At 39.7% G+C, this 19,469-nt stretch overlaps 1 protein-coding gene across 1 annotated transcript; it reads right to left on the bottom strand.

The window, feature by feature from the left end:
- Positions 1 to 782: 782 nt before the first annotated feature.
- On the bottom strand, positions 783 to 18,496 carry LOC132544701 (radial spoke head protein 6 homolog A-like). The gene is made up of 12 exons (XM_060208335.1): positions 18,306 to 18,496; positions 17,927 to 18,116; positions 16,003 to 16,054; positions 11,934 to 12,223; positions 11,591 to 11,612; positions 8,300 to 8,410; positions 4,810 to 4,907; positions 3,226 to 3,370; positions 1,895 to 2,010; positions 1,544 to 1,685; positions 1,147 to 1,270; positions 783 to 1,008 (listed from the first exon to the last, which is right to left on the bottom strand). Exons 1-12 carry the CDS (start codon positions 18,494 to 18,496, stop codon positions 783 to 785), a joined length of 1,707 nt encoding a protein of 568 aa, XP_060064318.1.
- Positions 18,497 to 19,469: the final 973 nt, after the last annotated feature.

Raw genomic sequence — 19,469 nt, 5'->3', positions numbered from 1 at the left:
CCTTGTATTTCTCGTTAAAAATATCACCAAGAAGATTTTGCCTACTTCGGTAGTTTTAGAGGAGTTTGTGTTTTGTTGGTGAAATTAGTAACTTTGCCATTTCCACACACACACACACACACACACACACACACACATTTGCGTTAGTAATAGATGATCTTTTCTGTTTGTGATAGATGAATTTGTATTCAGCTAGTGAGAGAAATAATGTATTATTTTGTCTTTTACGATAGCGAGAGTCTGACATAGCAGATACAAAACACGGGTTTATATGTCAATTTTCATGTGCCTTCCGCCAACTTTATGATTCCTCCAACTTTGATGTATCTACGTCGGGTCAGAGGTCAAAATAAAGGTAGCCGTGATAATGGTGTCATTCTCCTTTTTATTCGCAGAGTCTTGTGTTTACGAAGATGTGATGGTCGAAAACACAGATATAATATAGGAAAGAGTTTTTCACTGATTTTTATCACTGTTATAAACATATGTGGTTGGTAATACATATGCTAACTTACAACGGAAAATATTAACAAAAACCTTTGAAATAAGTGAACGTGTAAGTTTATACACTGGACGTGTTTGAATATATGGAACTTTTCAGTCCATAAAACAAAAGCCAGATAACATAAAAAGTGTCTCACATCAATTCTGTTTTATATTTTTTAAAACGATTTGAGAAACACAAGTATTTCGTTTACGTCGAACCTGCACACAATCAAACAGATTTTATGTCACTGTTCACTGACATCATCAGTTGACTTTTTTAAAATCGTGTCGTTCTTTTAGTCTTCATCATCCTCTCCCTCCTCGTCACCACCCAGTTCGTCGTCCACTTCCTTCTCCTGTAAAGCTGCTTTGAACGCGGCTTCCTCTTCCGGAGTCGGGTCATCTGCTTCCGTCACTTCCGGTCCGCTCGGAAACTCTGTCATGGCAGTTGATGGAATGGTAGGATCATATTCCGCTGGGAGGTTCTTCAACCCCCAACCCACGTATAACGTTTCAAAATATCTGGAACAAAAACTTCAGTTTGAGTGGTTGGTTAAATTTAATTCTTGGAAAATCAAATCTATAAAAATTATAAAATGTGATAACCAGCCCCGATTCTGTGTCGTGTCAGTTCTTTATTTTACCTGCAAAAGTAATTACCTGCCCTTGTCAGCTCCAAATGTGACGGCACCTGGCCAAGTGTTGGACTGCAACATGGCAATAGAATACTCGGGCACCAGCTTGGAGGAATAACGGGCAATCCACGCCGGACTCTCGCCGATACCTGTTAACAAGACCTGTATGAGTTACCTCGCTTCCCTTTCATTCGTCTTTTTTCTAATGACAAAAACCCATTTCTCTTCGGGCGATTCTTGTTCACAGCTTTTAAACAGTAGACATCGTGGCAACATCTTGAATTTTGATGCTTTACATTATAAAAGTTATGTTGGCGATATTTCATCCCGATATAAAAATCTTTGAGTAAAACTTTGGAAGACGAAGTGACACTGAAACAATACACTGTAACACATGTTAATTTAAATAGAATAGTACTCACTCTGATCTTCTGATAAAGGTGAGAGTAGTGGCGGACCAACTTCCGGTGTCGGTTCGTCGGGTTCCTCTCTGTCCTCTAGTTCACTGTCCTCCATTTCCCCCTCCACACCAGCCATGACAGGATTGTACCACGTGTTCCTGCCCTATACATCATTTACGGTAAATAATTAATAACAATATCAAGCGAATTTTAATGTTAAAAAAATAAACTATAGCCATGTTTACACTCTTCTCCAGATATACCGCCTTTAGTTATGATTTCAAAATCTTCACGTGGAAATTCATGGTTATTGATGAATATCTTTGTCCTAAATATATCATAGAAAGCTGAAAGTGACGCGTTAATGCTTACCTGTGGTAGTATCGACTTAACATGGTGACACCATGACTGAAGGGTAGGATCTACTAGTTCCCGGAGGGGTAGGCCGTCAAACTCTGTATCAATCACACACGCGTTTCGTCCTGCCGCTGTAACACAGATACAGACAGTGTTGAATTCCAACAATGGATTCTCAACAAATTGAGATTGGAGTAGTAACTCTTCGTTTCCGTAGGAACAAATTTTCTGAAACTACTTTCTTCCTCTGACAAAATTTAAACTTGTTTTTATGCAAAATTTAAGGTTGCCTTTCGTAATATTTTGAATGGCACTATGCCTTGGTACCCTCACAGTAAAGAAAGATGACGACACTATCAAAGTATTGGTCTGTAGGAAAAAACGCACAGGAATCAACGCCTCAACTTCCGATCGCACCATCCCTTACACCAGAATTTAGGCGTTGTACCAACCTTGCTAAACAGATGTGAAACAATTGTCACAGAACAAGACAAGAAGCAAGAACAAAATGTTATCCATAGCGCCATGAAAACATGTGGATATCCTGGTTGGGCAATCTAGAAAGTTAACAACGTATTTCATAGAAGCAGAAAGACTTAGTTCCGAAACAGCAAGGAAGAGAATAAACCGAATCTGCGCATGAACTGCAACGCATTGTATATAGGTGGAACGGATAGGAAAGTCGAGGTCCAACGTCATGAACATCAGAAAGAAGCGGAATCTCAAGAAGAAAAAAAATCACTTGATCAGAGCGAAAACATTCTCATTCCTAGATCAGTAAATCTGCACTTACAGATCATTCCACATAGCAAAATTATATCATTGAGTGGGGAAATTACAAAATGATAGACAGAAAAAACAACTTTTAGAAGCGGCTTGTTAATATAGACATCTGGATACGCCGCATCAAATTTCAACTCCCAGATGACTATACCGAGATAGCTGAACAAAGACATCCATTATATATGAAGACAGAATCTATATTGTTATAATCATGTTGATTCTCTTGACAATACAAACTACTGACATTTCAAACAAGACAAAATTCCTCGAAATTCTCCAATTCTCTAGATATTGGCATACTCTTTCATGGAGAAGAAAGTTGTTGATGTTGTCTACTAATGTTGTATGTATAATATACAAATACATCCAATAAAACTACCTGATGGTCCATTAAATAAATAGATTGTACTCAACAAGATCATGGGACCCTGACCTTGTCAGCACTTTAAGTTTAATCAGGTTTAGCAATGTCCAGGTGGCATTTGTTTGTTCGGGTTGAAGTACTGATTTGTCGCTTTAATAATTTTACAAGTGAATTTTCATTGGTTTCAGAGATTCCATACCTGCCTCTTCCGCCTCTTCCTCTTCCTCTTGATCATCAAACCGGAAGTAGCCTATGGGAGACACACTTGTTGCCGCACTTATACGAGCAATCTGCGCACGCAGATAGTTTCGTTCGACGCCAGGAAATGGTGGATAAGCGATGATCTGTTACATACAGTAATTGAATAGACAAATACAAATTTTGATTGTCTGTGCGACATATTTGAATGATTCATATTACGGAGACTGCATGTTATAACACCAGCTTTACTTTGCTTCAACTATCGTTCCAAGATATACAAACCACAGGCAGGAAAAAACTCCGTTCAGCCTTGATATACAGGAATAAGTTTATCACATCTATTTTATCACATAGACGTGCGATAAAATGCACTTTCATGTCGGTTTCATTGCTTGTAAGGTCGCGTGACCTAGACAATCTATAAGTTAATATTTAAATTAGGTTGTTAATTTGCATACACAAAGATTTGTCGAGTGATGTCTGGTTTTCATTTCATTACCATGCTGATGTCAGTTTCTAGGCCAGCTTGTACTAGAAATGATTTGATTTACAGCAAATATAAAATGATATAAATAAATAAACAGACTTTTATGTTGCTTATAAAAAGAATAGAATAAAATCATCTATTAATTTGTTAGTAAACCAATGCATGAATATCTTGCTAGACTGTTTACGTTAGTCAGACAGAGTATGACTTACAAGCTGCAGATATACTATTTTTGTCCAAGACTGCATAATGCATTTGTACATGCATCCAGTAATTGTCTCTATGGTGTAAATAATTAAACCAAAATGTGCACGTCATTACGTGATCCATACAAATTCAAATGTTCTACGATGATATCGACTTTGATGAACAAATTTTTTACAAACGTCTTGTTAATTTATTTAAGTTACATGGTAGATTGCACCGGTCAGGGGATGGAAATCAATTGTATGGTTCATTACTAAAGTCGATTGCTCGTTGTTTCTTTGATAGGTTTATCATCACGTGAACAGGTGGGGTCATTTTGAGGCGTAATCCCCATGCAATAGCTGAAGACTGCTTCATTGAACAACATGCCGGAGGCCCGCCGCTTGCCGTCCAGAGCAATAAGGGTAAAGTGTCTTGCCCATGGACACAACCTCGTCAGCACAGACGGGGCTTATTTGCTCAGCTTCATGAGAAAGACAAAACGCCATGGGTAGGGCGAATTGAATCACGCACCTTTGACCTTTACGTGCGGTTACGTAGGCATCGTTCTAACCGACTTAACGCTATGGTCGAGTGGATTGGTATTTGTGGTATGGATCATTGCTGAAATCGAGGTGATCCATTTTTGTTGTGAGCCATTTTAGAACGGATCCATATTCACATTTCATCGTGGTCTGGATAAGATGTCGTATTTTTAAATGATTTAAAGAAATAATGAAAGAAATGATAAGAATAGCTGTTGTTGTCGACGGAATGGTTGAGAGAGAATATCTATTTTCTTTCACTGGTCGTAGTCGAAATATAACCCTCACCCGACATAAAACAGACAGAAGTCTGTCCCTAGCTGACCTTTGCCCTTTACTTTTACCGATGATGCGTGCCACCTACCGGGTCATCAAGAGTGCCGGTGAAGTATCGGCGGATTTGCCGCGCAGCCACCACCTGGGCCGGAGTGATATGAGGCAATCTCTCCCATGGTAATCCAGCTGTCAAAATCAACGAATATTTCAAAATACACGAAACATCACATCTGAACTGTAGACAGCAAGTTGGGCCGCCTCTATAATTGGAGTTCTACACCTTCGATCGCATGAAACAGTTGGCACGAAATATAGCTTGTCTTCTAATAACATTGCCGCTTATACAAACGAAATTTTATACAGCAAAAGTAAACTCGGGCGTCTTCTCAATTTCAACTCTCATCTATTATTGATATCTACAGGTTTTCTCACTCGTAACCGAAATGGGGTTTATACTGTTTAAAAGCATAGTTCTTTCTCAATGATAATACAACGACCTTCTCTGTGATGGCGTCATTGTTTTGTCAGATGGGAGACTTAATAGGTAGAGTTTAATTTCAGGTTGGTTCTCATACACTAGGTACACAATGGTGCCCAGTGCGTCCCCCATTAAACAGAGACTAAGTGGGAAATCACATTAATGTTAGTATGGAAAGAGACACGTAAACAAAGTAACAAATTATTGATGAATATCTCTCCTTACATGTCCGAACTATACTGCTTGTTAGGAAAACAAAACGAGCGCCGAACGAAACGGATAAACCTTCTTAATGTATTGATAAAAAAGATAGGTTGTTATTGAATCTACAAATTAAGTATATATACATATTGTCGTTACTGGTAACCAGTCTACAGAAACGGCTTTACACTTCCTCATGGGGAACACTGAACTGGAGTGATACTAAGTACATTTCTTTGACTATTATAGATAAAGCCATTAGCAAAGAGACAAATCAGAATGCCAGTCGTTTCGGTATATCACAGTTCTCTGTGTTCCAATGTCTACCTCACAGACCATTAACCCAGACATAGTTAGCAGTGACAAAAATGTTTCAATAATGAGAGAAGAAGGGGGGGGGGCTTAAAACATGTACCTTCGGGAGGGTCTGGCGGGAGAGAGGATGGGGTTGTGGGAACTGTAAACATTGGAGGGTATATCTTCGGGAGGGTTTCATCATTGGTGGGGGAGTGGATGGGGGCGTGTGGGGACTGTAAACATTGGAGGCTGTATCTTCGGGAGGGTTTTATGACTGACGGGAGAGAGGATGGGGTTTGTTGGAACAGTAAACATTAGAGGGTATATCTTTGGGAGGGGCTTTATCATTGGCGGGGGAGAGGATGGGGGCGTGTGGGGACTGTAAACGTTGCAATTTGTATCTTCGGGAGGGTTTTATCATTGGTGAGGAAGAGGATGGGGGCGTGTGGGAACAGTAAACATTGGAGGGTATATCTTTGGGAGGGGTTTTATCATTGGTGAGGAAGAGGATGGGGGCGTGTGGGGACTTAAAACATTGGAGACTATATCTTCGGGAGGGTTTTGATGACTGGCAGGAGAGAGGATGGGGTTGGTGGGAACAGTAAACATTGGAGGGTATATCTTTGGGAAGGGCTTAATCATTGGCGGGGGAGAGGATGGGGGGCGTGTGGGGACTGTAAACATTGGAGGGTATATCTTTGGGAGGGGCTTTATCATTGGCGGGGGAGAGGGTTGGGGCGTGTGGGGACTGTAAACATTGGAGGCTGTATCTTCGGAAAGGTTTTATGACTGGCGGGAGAGAGGATGGGGTTTGTGGGAACAGTAAACATTGGAGGGTATATCTTTGGGAGGGGCTTTATCATTGATGGGAGGTGGCTGAAACCTTGGAAAGCATGTATTGGGATTAAGAGGGCTGTATCTTTTTGTAATGGTTGTATCATTAGGATGGCTGTATCGTTTCGATGTAAGCGGACACCTTATAGAACGTCGTAGAACGCAATTGTGACGGACTTACATAACAGCGAAAATTGTGTACCATAAATGTAACAAAATATGTCCTAGTTAGGGTTAGGATTAGGGTTAGGGGTCGGTTAGAATGATTGTTCAAAATCACAATGCGCACTTCCGCTATTTATTCCTTCTCACGTATCAATAAGGCTGGAGGATTTTGTTCTCACTCGAGAGTCGACACTTACCACGAAGGACCCTACCTTCCGTTTTAATATACCATGACTGAATAGATAAGAAGCACAAGTACCTCAAATCATATTTCCTATGGCGTCCGGTTAAGAGCTGAATGTCAATTATAATTCGATTGTTTATTCAACTTTAACACAGGGGACACTAATACGTCACATAGACACACAGACACAGCTGGACACACAGACACATAGACACACAGACACAGACACACAGACACAGACACACACAGACACACAGACACATACACACACAGACACAACTGGACACACAGACACATAAACACACAGACACAGACACATAGACACATAGACACACAGATACAGACACATAGACACACAGACACAGACACAGCTGGACACACAGACACACAGACACATAGACACACAGACACATAGACACATAGACACACAGACACAGACACATAGACACACAGACACATAGACACAGACACACAGACACATAGACACAGACACACAGACACAGACACACAGACACATAGACACACAGACACATAGACACATAGACACACAGACACATAGACACATAGACACACAGACACATAGACACACAGACACACAGACACATAGACACACAGACACATAGACACATAGACACACAGACACATAGACACATAGACACACAGACACATAGACACACAGACACACAGACACATATACATATAGACACATAGACACACAGACACAGATGTACACATAGACACACAGACACATAGACACACAGACACATAGACACACAGACACATAGACACACAGACACATAGACACATAGACACATAGACACATAGACACACAGACACAGCTGTACACACATACACAGCTGGACACACAGACACATAGACACATAGACACATAGACACACAGACACAGCTGTACACACAGACACAGCTGGACACACAGGCACATAGACACAGACACATAGACACACAGACACATAGACACACAGACACATAGACACATAGACATATAGACACATAGACACACAGACACAGCTGGACACACAGACACATAGACACATAGACACACAGACACAGCTGTACACACAGACACAGCTGGACACACAGACACATAGACACATAGACACACAGACACATAGACACATAGACACACAGACACACAGACACAGACACATAGACACACAGACACACAGACACATAGACACATAGACACATAGACACAGACACATAGACACAGACACACAAAGTATATCATTCTCTTATCTTCGTCAATTTATTTGTCATTGTCAAAATAGAACTATTTTATGTCTTGAATTCTGTATTAAAATCATGGCGGCGAACATGACGGTGACGTCAGAGACATGTAAGAATGTTTCCTTTATGAATAAATAATAAACTTCATTAAAACATACATAAAGCTCTTACGTTCGGAACACACAAAGTAGACTTTCCTATTGAGGCCAGTTCCGAGAGGTTCGCATGGAATCTTTGGCTGTGGTTTATACGTGGGTTTGATGTCATCAGATGTAGATAGATCTGAAATCAACACAGACACAAAATTGCAGACTTTACCTATAAATGACACGTGGCTATAATCTTAAGTAAATGACCTCAACACCATCAGAATGAAAACAGACGGATCGATTCTAGAGGTTTGACAATATTCAATTGTATTGAAATCGAATGAATATTATTAAATCCCGCCAATATAAAACTATGTTGACCTAACGTGTGTACTCCCCCTGTCTTACCCCATGGTGTTGGTAATACAGACTTATTGAATGATCAATCGCTGAAAACTGAGGACAGACAGATACGAGTGAAAGGTTTAAGGAAAATTACGTTTCTAAATTCAGTTTAAAATCGACGCCTTGATAGTGTGAGACGTATAAATCGATAACATTAAACAATAAATTCAACCGATCTTTAGCCAGCTTCACGTCAACACACATGAAGATTTATATTAAAATGAATACATTCCCTTACTAACCGTTTATATGGCTGACGCCAACCTATTGCCATATTACAGTCCAACAAAGATCTGCCGAAAACCGATCATGTAACAGTGATGACAGCAGTCTATCTATCATCAACCGTTCGTCTGAAAGGTTGTCGTCATTCTACAGTTCAACATAGTGTCTGTCGTCATTCTACAGTTCAACAGACTGTCTTCAGTCATTCTACAGTCCAACATACTCTCTGTCGTCATTCTACAGTCATACAGACTGTCTGACGTCATTCTACAGTCCAACATACTGTCTGTCGTCATTCTACGGTCATACAGACTGTCTGACGTCATTCTACAGTCCAACATACTCTCTGTCGTCATTCTACAGTCATACAGACTGTCTGACGTCATTCTACAGTCCAACATACTCTCTGTCGTCATTCTACAGTCATACAGACTGTCTGACGTCATTCTACAGTCCAACAGGCTGTTTGTAGTCATCTCACTGTCATACAGGCCGTCTGTAGTCATCTTACCGTCCTACATGCTGTCTGTAGTCATCTCACCATCCAACAGGTTGTCTGTAGTCATCTAACCGTCCTACAGGCTGTCTGTAGTCATCTTACCGTCCTACATGCTGTCTGTAGTCATCTCACCATCCAACAGGTTGTCTGTAGTCATCTAACCGTCCTACAGGCCGTCTGTAGTCATCTCACCATCCAACAGGTTGTCCGTAGTCATCTAACCGTCCTACATGCTGTCTGTAGTCATCTTACCGTCCTACAGGCTGTCTGTAGTCATCTTACCGTCCTACAGGCTGTCTGTAGTCATCTCACCATCCAACAGGTTGTCCGTAGTCATCTCACCGTCCTACAGGCAGTCTGTAGTCATCTTACCGTCCTACAGGCTGTCTGTAGTCATCTCACCGTTCTACAGGCTGTTTGTAGTCATCTCACTGTCATACAGGCTGTCTGTAGTCATCTCACCATCCAACAGGTTGTCTGTAGTCATCTAACCGTCCTACAGGCCGTCTGTAGTCATCTCACCATCCAACAGGTTGTCCGTAGTCATCTTACCGTCCTACAGGCGGTCTGTAGTCATCTTACAGTCCTACAGGCTGTCTGTAGTCATCTCACCATCCTACAGGCTGTCTGTAGTCATCTCACCATCCAACAGGCTGTCTGTAGTCATCTAACCGTCCTACAGGCTGTCTGTAGTCATCTTACCGTCCTACAGGCTGTCTGTAGTCATCTTACCGTCCTACAGGCTGTCTGTAGACATCTTACCGTCCTACAGGCTGTTTGTAGTCATCTTACCGTCCTACAGGCTGTCTGTAGTCATCTCACCATCCTACAGGCTGTCTGTAGTCATCTCACCGTCCTACAGGCTGTTTGTAGTCATCTCACTGTCATACAGGCTGTCTGTAGTCATCTTACCATAAAACAGGCTGTCTGTAGTCATCTCACCGTCCTACAGGCTGTTTGTAGTCATCTTACCGTCCTACAGGCTGTCTGTAGTCATCTTACCGTCCTACAGGCTGTCTGTAGTCATCTTACCGTCCTACAGGCTGTCTGTAGTCATCTTACCGTCCTACAGGCTGTCTGTAGTCATCTCAGTGTCCTACAGTCTGTCTGTAGTCATCTCACCGTCCTACAGTCTGTCTGTAGTAATTTCACCGTTCAACAGGCTGTCTGTAGTCATCTTACTGTCTGGTGTGTCCTGCAGGCTGTCTGTAGTCATCTTACTGTCTGGTGTGTCCTACAGGCTGTCTGTAGTCATCTCACCGTCCTACAGTCTGTCTGTAGTCATCTCACCGTCCTACAGGCTGTCTGTAGTAATTTCACCGTCCAACAGGCTGTCTGTAGTCATCTTACTGTCTGGTGTGTCCAACAGGCTTTTTTACAACCAACCAGGACTTATATGAATATGAAGGGCATTGGATTACTGATGTTCACGGGATGGTAATACAGCTTTAGTATAATCTTATGTACACTAAAGAAAAATTAGTGTGACAAAATGAAGAAATGCTGTGAAAACGTACACTAGACCATGTAATTTCCCATGTAAGTCGATTAGGCTGTGTTTTATTTCAAGCCTGGTCAGATACGCTTCACACTACTCTGATAATGGTGAAAATGTGGTCATAGAAACGTCATACAGAAATGTTCTGACTAGTTGTTATATAGGAGTAGCCTGGGTGTCTTTCGTCAACTAATCGTCATTAAGGCTATCACCATTATATTCTTCTACAAGGTGTCTGACGTCATTTTATTGTCCAAAATGTTGTCTAACGCCATCTTATTGTTCAACAGACACTCAGATGTCATACCATTGTTCAACAGACACTCAGATGTCATATCATTGTTTAACAGACACTTATATGTCATATCATAGCTTAACAGACACTCAGGTGTCATATCATAGCGAAACAGACACTCAGGTGTCTTATCATTGTTCAACAGACTCTCAGATGTCACCTAATTGTTCAACAGATCGTCTGACGCGTATTGTTAAATGTGCGACATATGTTGACTTATTGTTCGAGAGACAGCCTGATGTCATCTTACTGTCAAACAGGCGTCTGATGTTATCGTATAGTTCAAAAAGCCGTCTGGTGTTAACTTTTTGTTCAACAGGCCGTCTGACGTCACATTTTATTGTAAGCGTATTGTCTGCTGTCTAATTGCCGTCAAACCCATTTGCTTTTGCGTTTCAAGAAGGATTAACCTTCATATAACCTATCAATATATTGGCTGCCATCAACTTACCGTCAAACAAACTGTCTGAGGTCTGTAGGGAAGAAAAGAGGTATAATCAGTATGGTTACGATTGAAAGCATTACGAATTTGGACTTTTACAGGGAAGATAATTGGTTGACGAGAGGGTTTTCAGTTTTTTCGAGAATTTAAGCAAAGATGAGAAAATATTCAAACGGAGATGTTATCTTGCGTTAAAGATGCTATTTTAAAAGTGGAATTCTAGAGTATTCTGTAAGTAACGATGAAGTGTGTCCCTTGATAAACTGACAACATCACTTCGAGTTCACAATGAAGACGGGTCGGTACATATAGAGTTATGAAGTGAATAAATATTTATATCAGTTATACATACTCCTTCATCTGGGATGTCTATGTCGTCTTCCAGTCCTAGATCGCTAGTATCGCTCTCATAATCCCCCTCTTGAAAATCGGTCTCAACTACATAATAATTCTGGTGTATTCCGAAGATCTTTCCCCAGAACCGGACGTTCTCTATCGGCCATTGTTCCACGATATCGCGCATGGCAATTGACACTCTAACAATCTCCTCTCTCGGAAGTCCGAATCCGACTTGCTCGAAGAAGTAGGCTTGTCGTAAAAGGTTAGGAAGAACAGCAAATTTATCATTTTCAGATGGGTCAACTGAAAAAAATGAAAATAACAAATAAGTTAAAACAGTTATAGGTTTGCGGGGAACAGGTAAGAAATAGGAAGGACATGGATTTTGTATGAAGAAAGAAATATATCGAGTTAATAAGCTCTGTTTCAGTATTTATGAGAAAGGGAAGATGGATATGGAGTTGATAATATATGTTAGTTTCATACTGAGTTCAGATATAAATTAGTAGTTAAGGCGGCACATAAATAGTCTTATGAAGTGACAAAGTATGCTATCTCAAATTTACATCTTAGTGATAAACAAAAATACGTGTATGTTTACGAATAAAGCATCAAATGTGACGAGGAGACAGCACATTCTCTCTCCTGGCTTCAGTATCACAAACGTATTTGAGATCGACTCAAGCTGATATTTGAGTGCGAACTCAAAAACTCAATAAATCGATATCATAAACGGGAGATCAGGTAACTTTCATTTCACTTAGACCTCGTTTACATGCCGTTTACACGCCTGACGATTTATAATTAAAGAAAGAAATATGGGCCTGATGGGAATTTCAATTCGGGGAATTCAGTTCAAATGGAAACTAATAAAACAAAATTGATTATAGATGATCTTAATTAAGTGGAGTAAATGTAATTAAACTGAGAAACTGTAAGACAACTTATCAAGATATATCTGTACTTTAAATACAGATACTGAAGACGCAATGTCTCTTCGGCACAGATACAAATCCATGTGGAAATCAAAGTTATAGTTGTCAGGGAGTTAAAGTAGATATATAGTGTGATTGTTCAACCAGATTAGGATCAGGTTGAAAATATTCACCACAGGAGTACAACAAGCCCACACAGAAAATCACCACGTCGCATCGTAAAACATTAGTTAAAATTCAAGAACTGCAATGCTATTAAGCGTTTGTGTTTTTAGTCTTACAGATAGACTAATTGGGAGTCAGTGCTCCATTCTGGGAAAGCAAGTGCCATGCTCACTCCCTAAAACCTCTCACGTTATAACTTGATTTCTATTTTCCTTTTACACATTTCTTCATTCCATTTTTTACAAATATTTCTAATTTAACCTATAGACTCTTCACGTACATACTTCGCCAACGCAATATTTCCTATGGTCATTGCGGCTCTTTACGCCCGCTGTGCATTCTGGGAGATCCTGCTCCATGCTCACTCCTCAAACCCTCTCACGCTATATCTTTAATTTCTGAATTCATTAAGTATTTACCTAAAAGGAGAAATGACCTATCATTTTACAGACTGTCACTGGGAGTTTTAACGACTGTCTATCACCATGGTATCTGATGACGACCAGACAGAGTTAATGTCTCTTTAAACCACAATTTACTGTAAGATGGACGCCTAGACAGCCTCCTGGGGGACTCACGGCGAAAGTGATGACCGTAACACACAGAGAAAAAAAAACAATGCTCAATAAACTGTTATTCCATTTACTTCCCCTATATTTTGTTTATATTCCATGGTGAATAGTGTGAAATGTCAACAAGAGGAGATTGAATAGTACATAATTTAGAAAGATAAGCAACATATAGTTCTCTAGCACTCTAGCGTCATATTGGCACCAAGGGATCCCATTTGGTTTTATAAACGTATTTCTGACTGTTTAATCACTAATCAGCCACAACGACATGCTTTCGCATTTGAATTAGGATTCACTGGTCGTCTGTAGAGTTAAAACTGTCAATAAAGGCCAACAGAGAGCAGAGAAAAGTCTTTATACACAGGTGACCTTTATATAGAGGTTCAATTACTATAAATTGCATTACATAGGGAACCAAAGATGGCCTTCAAGACATGTTCGACTGTAATTCTACCTACAAGGATATTTTATGTATTCCGCATTGTCTTTGTCATTGTTCTATACAAATCTATTTTTTGTATTCCTCGGTATCTTACCGTGTTCTATACAAGTCGATCTTTTGTACTCCTCGGTATCTTACCGTGTTCTATACAAGCCGATCTTTTGTACTCCTCGGTATCTTACCGTATTCTAAACAAGTCGATCTTTTGTACTCCTCGGTATCGTACCATGTTCTGTACAGATCTCTCTTCTGTACCCTTCGGTATTTTACCATGTTCTATACAAATATGTTTTATACTCCTCGTTATCTTACCGTGTACTGTACAAATCTATCTTTTGTACTCGTCGGTACCTTACCGTGTTCTTTACAAATTCATCTTTTTACCCCTCGTTATCTTACCGTGTTCTGCACGGAACGATCTTCTAAACACCTCGGTATCTTACCATGTTCTGTACGGAACGATCTTCTAAACACCTCGGTATCTTACCATGTTCTGTACGGAACGATCTTTCTATAATCCTCGGTATCTTACCATGTTCGTACGGAACGATATCTTACCATGTTCTGTACGGAATCTTTCTATAATCCTCGATCTTTGTTCTGTACGGAACGATCTTTCTATAATCCTCGGTATCTTACCATGTTCTGTACGATCTTTCTATAATCCTCGGTATCTTACCATGTTCTGTACGGAACGATCTTTCTATAATCCTCGGTATCTTACCATGTTCTGTACGGAACGATCTTTCTATAATCCTCGGTATCTTACCATGTTCTGTACGGAACGATCTTTCTATAATCCTCGGTATCTTACCATGTTCTGTACGGAACGATCATTCTATAATCCTTATCTTACCATGTAATCCTCGGTATCTTACCATGTTCTGTACGGAACGATCTTCTAAACACCTCGGTATCTTACCATGTTCTGTACGGAACGATCTTTCTATAATCCTCGGTATCTTACCATGTTCTGTACGGAACGAACTTTCTATAATCCTCGGTATCTTACCATGTTCTGTACCATGTTCTGTACGGAACGATCTTTCTATAATCCTCGGTATCTTACCATGTTCTGTACGGAACGATCTTTCTATAATCCTCGGTATCTTACCATGTTTTGTACGGAACGATCTTTCTATAATCCTCGGTATCTTACCATGTTCTGTACGGAACGATCTTTCAATAATCCTCGGTATCTTACCATGTTCTGTACGGAACGATGTTCTGTTCTGTACGGAACGATCTTATCTTACCATAATCCTCCTCGGTATCTTACCATGTTCTGTACGGAACGATCTTTCTATAATCCTCGGTATCTTACCATGTTCTGTACGGAACGAACTTTCTATAATCCTCGGTATCTTACCATGTTCTGTACGGAACGATCTTTCTATAATCCTCGGTATCTTACCATGTTCTGTACGGAACGATCTTTCTATAATCCTCGGTATCTTACCATGTTCTGTACGGAACGATCTTTCAATAATCCTCGGTATCTTACCATGTTTTGTACGGAACGATCTTTCTATAATCCTCGGTATCTTACCATGTTCTGTACGGAACGATCTTTCAATAATCCTCGGTATCTTACCATGTTCTGTATGGAACGATCTTTCAATAATCTTCGGTATCTTACCATGTTCTGTACGGAACGATCTTTCTATAATCCTCGGTATCTTACCATGTTCTGTACGGAACGAACTTTCTATAATCCTCGGTATCTTACCATGTTCTGTACGGAACGATCTTTCTATAATCCTCGGTATCTTACCATGTTCTGTACGGAACGATCTTTCTATAATCCTCGGTATCTTACCATGTTCTGTACGGAACGAACTTTCTACAATCCTCGGTATCTTACCATGTTCTGTACGGAACGATCTTTCATAATCCTCGGTTATGGAACCCTCGGTATCTTACCATGTTCTGTACGGAACGATCTTTCTTTAATCCTCGGTATCTTACCATGTTCTGTACGGAACGACCTTTTGTACTCCTCTGTGTCTTCCCCAGCATTCTGAAAACATAACCATACCAGCAATGCATCGTTTTTATCATACCTAGTACTATTAGTGTTAGCCTACTGAAACAGATAGGTGTACGCTGCATGTGTTTATCTATAAAGATAAGTGACATTACAGCATTGCGGACATTGCAAATGAGATCAAGGAAGGGTAAAATCAAAGGCTCGCATAGCAAAAATTTAATGGAATTGTGTGTGGTGTTCATGACTTTCTCTTACTTGAAATAGATTTCTAAAATCGAGAAACTCTTTTTTAAAATTTTCTGTTCACATACGAAATAAGATACGGTTTGTTTATTAGTTCAATGATATCTTTATGATAAGGTTAATCATGTGTCGTGTCATGTTTACAGTGGAGGATTCACGCCATTCAGAGAAAACTACACAATGAAAGATTCACGACCTTCGAATGAAAAGTTTACAAGAAATGATTTATTACCTGCGGTAAACAAATTTACAACGAAAGGTTCACGGCCTCCGGAAAACAAGTTTACAACGAAAGGTTCACGGCCTCGGAAAACAAGTTTACAACGAAAGGTTCACGGCCTCCGGAAAACAAGTTTACAACGAAAGGTTCACGGCCTCCGGAAAACAAGTTTACAACGAAAGGTTCACGACCTCCGGAAAACAAGTTTACAACGAAAGGTTCACGACCTCCGGAAAACAAGTTTACAACGAAAGGTTCACGACCTCCGGAAAACAAGTTTACAACGAAATGTTCACGACCTCCGGAAAACAAGTTTACAACGAAATGTTCACGACCTCCGGAAAACAAGTTTACAACGAAAGGTTCACGACCTCCGGAAAACAAGTTTACAACGAAAGATTAACGTCCTTCGAAAAGAGGTCAAGTTTCTCATGAAAAGTTATGTTGTCCTTGAGTCAAAGAGGTATGGTGTTTGATTTAATCTAAATGTGATCATCAACAAATTAGAGAAATTAATTTTCTATTCAGGCGAATTCGAAAAGGTAATTTCAATGAATTATGTCCAAGTGTTAATTTTCAGAAAATATTTTCGGTATTTATGATCAGAGTTACTTCCCTAAGCAATATACACTAAGACATGGGGGTTTCCCTGGCTTCTAATGCTATTTGGACACAAAGCGCAGACATGTACCAACTTTATAGCAGCTGAACCTTATCCAGTGTGATAAGAATTGAAAAATAAGAAACGATACGTATTTATGCTTTCCATTTTTAAATTTGCATTGAAATATTGATTGATTTCTGCGTCAGTCTCTGCACACGTTATTTCCACGTAAGTTGCTTTTCTATAGCGTGACAAGTTCGATCTCAACTACTGACATTTTCAACACATTTTAGTAAATCAATTCTAGTGCAGTTGGTGTCATTTAATTCTATTATTCATATTTTTATGCATTGCATCGATTACTGGCCAAAACCCCGATCTATTAACTCAAGTGATAAGAATGCAGCAGATGTGTTACCTGATATTTCTAGTAACATAGAATCCTACTGTTTAGCGTTTACAACATGGTAGAATGTAGTCTCAATGTTCAATGTATCTTTAGGATCACCATAAGTCATGTGTTAAGCAGAAATCAAGAATTTTTCTGTCATTTCTTGTACACTTTTACAACGTATATGTTCAACATTTAACAACTTGACACTGACATCGGATGCACGTTTTTTGATAAACTGAAATAGGTGCTTCGTCATGGTAAAGCGCCATACCTCTTTTCATTAAATTTACAATGAAAGGCGTGTCTTTCGGAGGTCAGGTCTACCATGTTAGGGTTCACGTCGTCCAGTCGTCATGTCTGTAATGGAAGGATGTCCTGTTTACGATAAAATATTCAATGTTCGTAGTACTTCCGGATTTCATTCAACTCTATTTCACTAACCTGAAATATTCTCCACTGTGAATGCGCGAGGTATTGTTCTTGTGACGTCACTGTTTTGTCAAGGAGAGTTGTGGAGTCATACGAGAGAGCCTCTCTCTTTCGGTCTACGCTCCTTTCTTCTAGACCCTCAAACGCATCAGCTGGTTGGTCATACAAGATATCACCTAGGATACTGCTTAAGTGGTTATATCTACAACCAGAAATTTGTCATCGGGTAAGAAGGACGTCATGTTTCTAAAACATCCAAAGAGGTTGTGTTGTAATTATCTTATTCTGTGAATTTGATTTTGAAACTATTTTTTATAGTTACATAAAAATATTCTTCTATAATATTTCAAAATTCAAAACAATACTAGCGTTAATCAAACAGAAAACTCACAAATTCTTGTCCGTGTCTGTAGATGACGTCATCAGGTACATCTTCGCATTGATAAATCTTTTTTCCTCTTCAGAAACAGGCACTATTTTTTCTTCCTCTTCTTCAAAGACATGCTCGCCTAGCTCGCTCGCTTCTTCTTCACGTGATGGGAGGTCCCTCCTCCCTCGGATTTGGGGTGGTGGATTTTTCATTCTGAATAAAACGACAGCAGCAGAAACACCGAAATTCCGACAACACCACTGATGTCTTTATGTCTTCATCTAATATCGTGGCAGTCCTAATCAAGGTTAACTTGTATTATAGATGTTTTTTCCTCATAATTCCGAGGCGTATGTAGACGATGTATATATACCTTACTTATTTGAGAGTGAAACATCATGGTCCTTTAGTAACTATTTTCAACTGCTCATTTAGCAACCGAGTCGTAATTTGCCTACCAACGAGATTGTTGTCGGGGTTGGTATCGGGCCTCTTTGTATCGTTTCTGTGACCCCCTGACGTAGGTACTTTAATCACTGTTGGTACAATGTGTGTTATCTCTCACCCCATACACGTGTACATATCGACAGGTACCCGTAATCTCAGACTCGCCAGTACGCTCCGACATGTACCCATAATTCCTTCACTAGTCAATAGCCTTTAATATCAAGGTCAATGCAAACTTACCAGGTTAAGAAATAGGTAAGATAGCAAGTATGCATCGGAAGTTAATGCATTATAAACATATCAATATTATTTAGATATGTCACTGAAATGTTCCTGATTTCCAACCATTCACTGATTCACCGCTACAATAATTCTCTATCAATACCCAAGGTGAGACAGATAGCACGTGTTTATCTTCTGAACCGGAAGTTAATAAAGTAACGGTAAACAAATCTAACTCGTTAAACATACTTTGATATTTTCTTAACCCTACATATATACATATACATATATGATACATCATACAAATGGCAATAAAAGTGTTTAATTAAGTAGATAAGAATTAAATGATACCTACATTCTCTTGCGTAATGCTATTGCTATGAAGATTTCAAAGGTGGATGAACAAGTGATATTCATGCTAACAAACAGGCAAAGATGGTCATGCAGTTGGAATAAATTAGGCAACAGAAAATCAAGGTGACATTCTTGAATTTCCAATCCTTGAATGAGCCTCGA

This window comes from Ylistrum balloti, unplaced genomic scaffold, assembly GCF_031769215.1.
Source record: "Ylistrum balloti isolate Yb309-2 unplaced genomic scaffold, AGI_CSIRO_Ybal_v1 Utg369806, whole genome shotgun sequence".
In the NCBI taxonomy this organism is placed as follows: Eukaryota; Metazoa; Mollusca; class Bivalvia; order Pectinida; family Pectinidae; genus Ylistrum; species Ylistrum balloti.
Note: the sequence above shows the minus strand (reverse complement) of the source record. Positions and strands in the feature narration are given on the sequence as shown.